General features: G+C 34.9%; 1 protein-coding gene across 1 annotated transcript; it reads left to right on the top strand.

Moving 5' to 3' along the window:
• Positions 1 to 1,364: 1,364 nt before the first annotated feature.
• LOC125835391 (secreted RxLR effector protein 161-like) lies at positions 1,365 to 1,745 on the top strand. The gene is made up of 2 exons (XM_049514514.1): positions 1,365 to 1,514; positions 1,596 to 1,745. The coding sequence occupies exons 1-2, from the start codon at positions 1,365 to 1,367 to the stop codon at positions 1,743 to 1,745; spliced, it is 300 nt and encodes a 99-aa protein (XP_049370471.1).

Genomic DNA, 1,745 nt, shown 5'->3' with positions numbered 1-1,745 from the left:
ATTTTTCCGCAATTAAGGGAGAGAAAAAAAAAACTTAAAGTGAAATTGCATGGAAAGTTTCATAACTATCTCATTTTGATACACGTTCCCCTATGTGTGAACAGGAGTTCAAAAGATCATCCATTGCAAAATATAGCAAATCAAATGCCAGACACATTTACTGATTTGAAAAAGATAACAAAGTTCACATATCCCCATGAATGTGCCTATCCGAATTGACGTCCCAAAGGACAATCTACAAGTGTCATGCTTCTGAATCCAATACCGCTTGAAGCTGGTACCATTGGGTTCAAAGGATAAAAATCCTAGAAAAAGAAGTACAAAAATGACACTATAAAAGAATCCCACGAAGAGATTCAAGTCTGATTAATCCTGATATTCCTGAAGATATCAGTGAACCCCGAGACTCAAGTGAATGAAGAACTTTCAATAAGTTCTATGGTGATGGGTTAAATTTAGATCGATAAAAAATTATAGTGGCTAATGTTTTTGCATATGATTTGCACTTAATCTTATGCAAGACAGTGATGATCTTGAGCCTAAATCTGTTGAAGAATGTTGACGAAGAAGTGATTGGCCAAAATGGCAAGAGGCAATTCAATCAGAATTGAATTCACTTGCTAAACGTGAGGTTTTTGGACAATAGTCCAAACGCCTAGTGATGTTAAATCAATTGGCTATAAATGGGTCTTTGTACAAAAAAGAAATGAGAGAAATGAAATTGTAAGATACAAGGCACGCCTTGTGGCACAAGGGTTCTCTCAAGACCCGATGTCGACTATGAAGAAACATATTCACGATTATGGATGCAATAACTTTTCGATATCTCTTCGGTTTAGCTGTACATGAAAACCTTGAAATACATCTGATGGATGTGGTTACAACTTATCTTTACGGTTCACTTGATAATGAAATTTATATGAAAATTCAGAAGGACTTAAAATTCCTGAAGCATATAGTTCAAAATCTCGAGAAATATGTTCAATCAGATTACAAAAGTCATTATATGGCTTAAAACAATCAGGGCGCATGTGGTATAATTGCCTTAGTGAGTACTTGATAAAACAAATTATATAAATTATGTCATTTGTCCTTGTATTTTTATTAAAAAAACAACATCAGGGTTTGTTATTCTTGATGGTTATGTTGATGAAATTATTCTCATTAGAACTCCAGAAGAAGTCCAAAAGGAAATTGACTATCTAAAGAAAGAATTTGAGATGAAAGACCTTGGAAAGATAAAACTTTGTCTTGGTTTACAAATAGAACATTTAACAGACGGGGTCTTCATCCATCAATCTGCCTATACTGAGAAAATCTTGAAACGATTTTAAAAGGACAAAGCACATCCATTAAGTACTCCAATGGTTGTCCGATCACTTGAAGTGAGTAAAGATCCATTCCGACCTCAAGAAGAGAATGAGGAACCTCTTGGTCCTAAAGTACCTTATCTTAGTGCAATTGGCACACTTATGTATCTTGCTAATGCTACGAGACCTGACATAACATTTTCTGTTAATTTATTAGCAAGATATAGTTCTTCCCCTACACGAAGACATTGAAATGGAGTTAAACATATATTGCGATATCTAAAGGGGACTAGTGATATGGGTCTGTTTAATACTAACAAAGCTAGTGCAGATCTTGTTGGTCATGCAGATGCAACTTATTTATCTGACCCATATAAAGCTCGATCTCAAACAGGTTATTTGTTCACAGACGGAGGTACTGCTATAACATGGTGA

This window comes from Solanum verrucosum, unplaced genomic scaffold (genome assembly GCF_900185275.1).
Source record: "Solanum verrucosum unplaced genomic scaffold, falcon-dt-bn FXZP01000127.1, whole genome shotgun sequence".
Classification (NCBI taxonomy): Eukaryota; Viridiplantae; Streptophyta; class Magnoliopsida; order Solanales; family Solanaceae; genus Solanum; species Solanum verrucosum.
This window is presented reverse-complemented; position numbering and strand designations above follow the sequence as displayed.

Bases quoted from the DNA above. Each gene is read 5' to 3' on its own strand.
- LOC125835391 (XM_049514514.1), top strand. From the start codon at position 1,365: ATGGTTGTCCGATCACTTGAAGTGAGTAAAGATCCATTCCGACCTCAA. The intron at 1,515-1,595 runs GTTAATTTATTA...CGATATCTAAAG, and splicing joins GACCTGACATAACATTTTCT to GGGACTAGTGATATGGGTCT.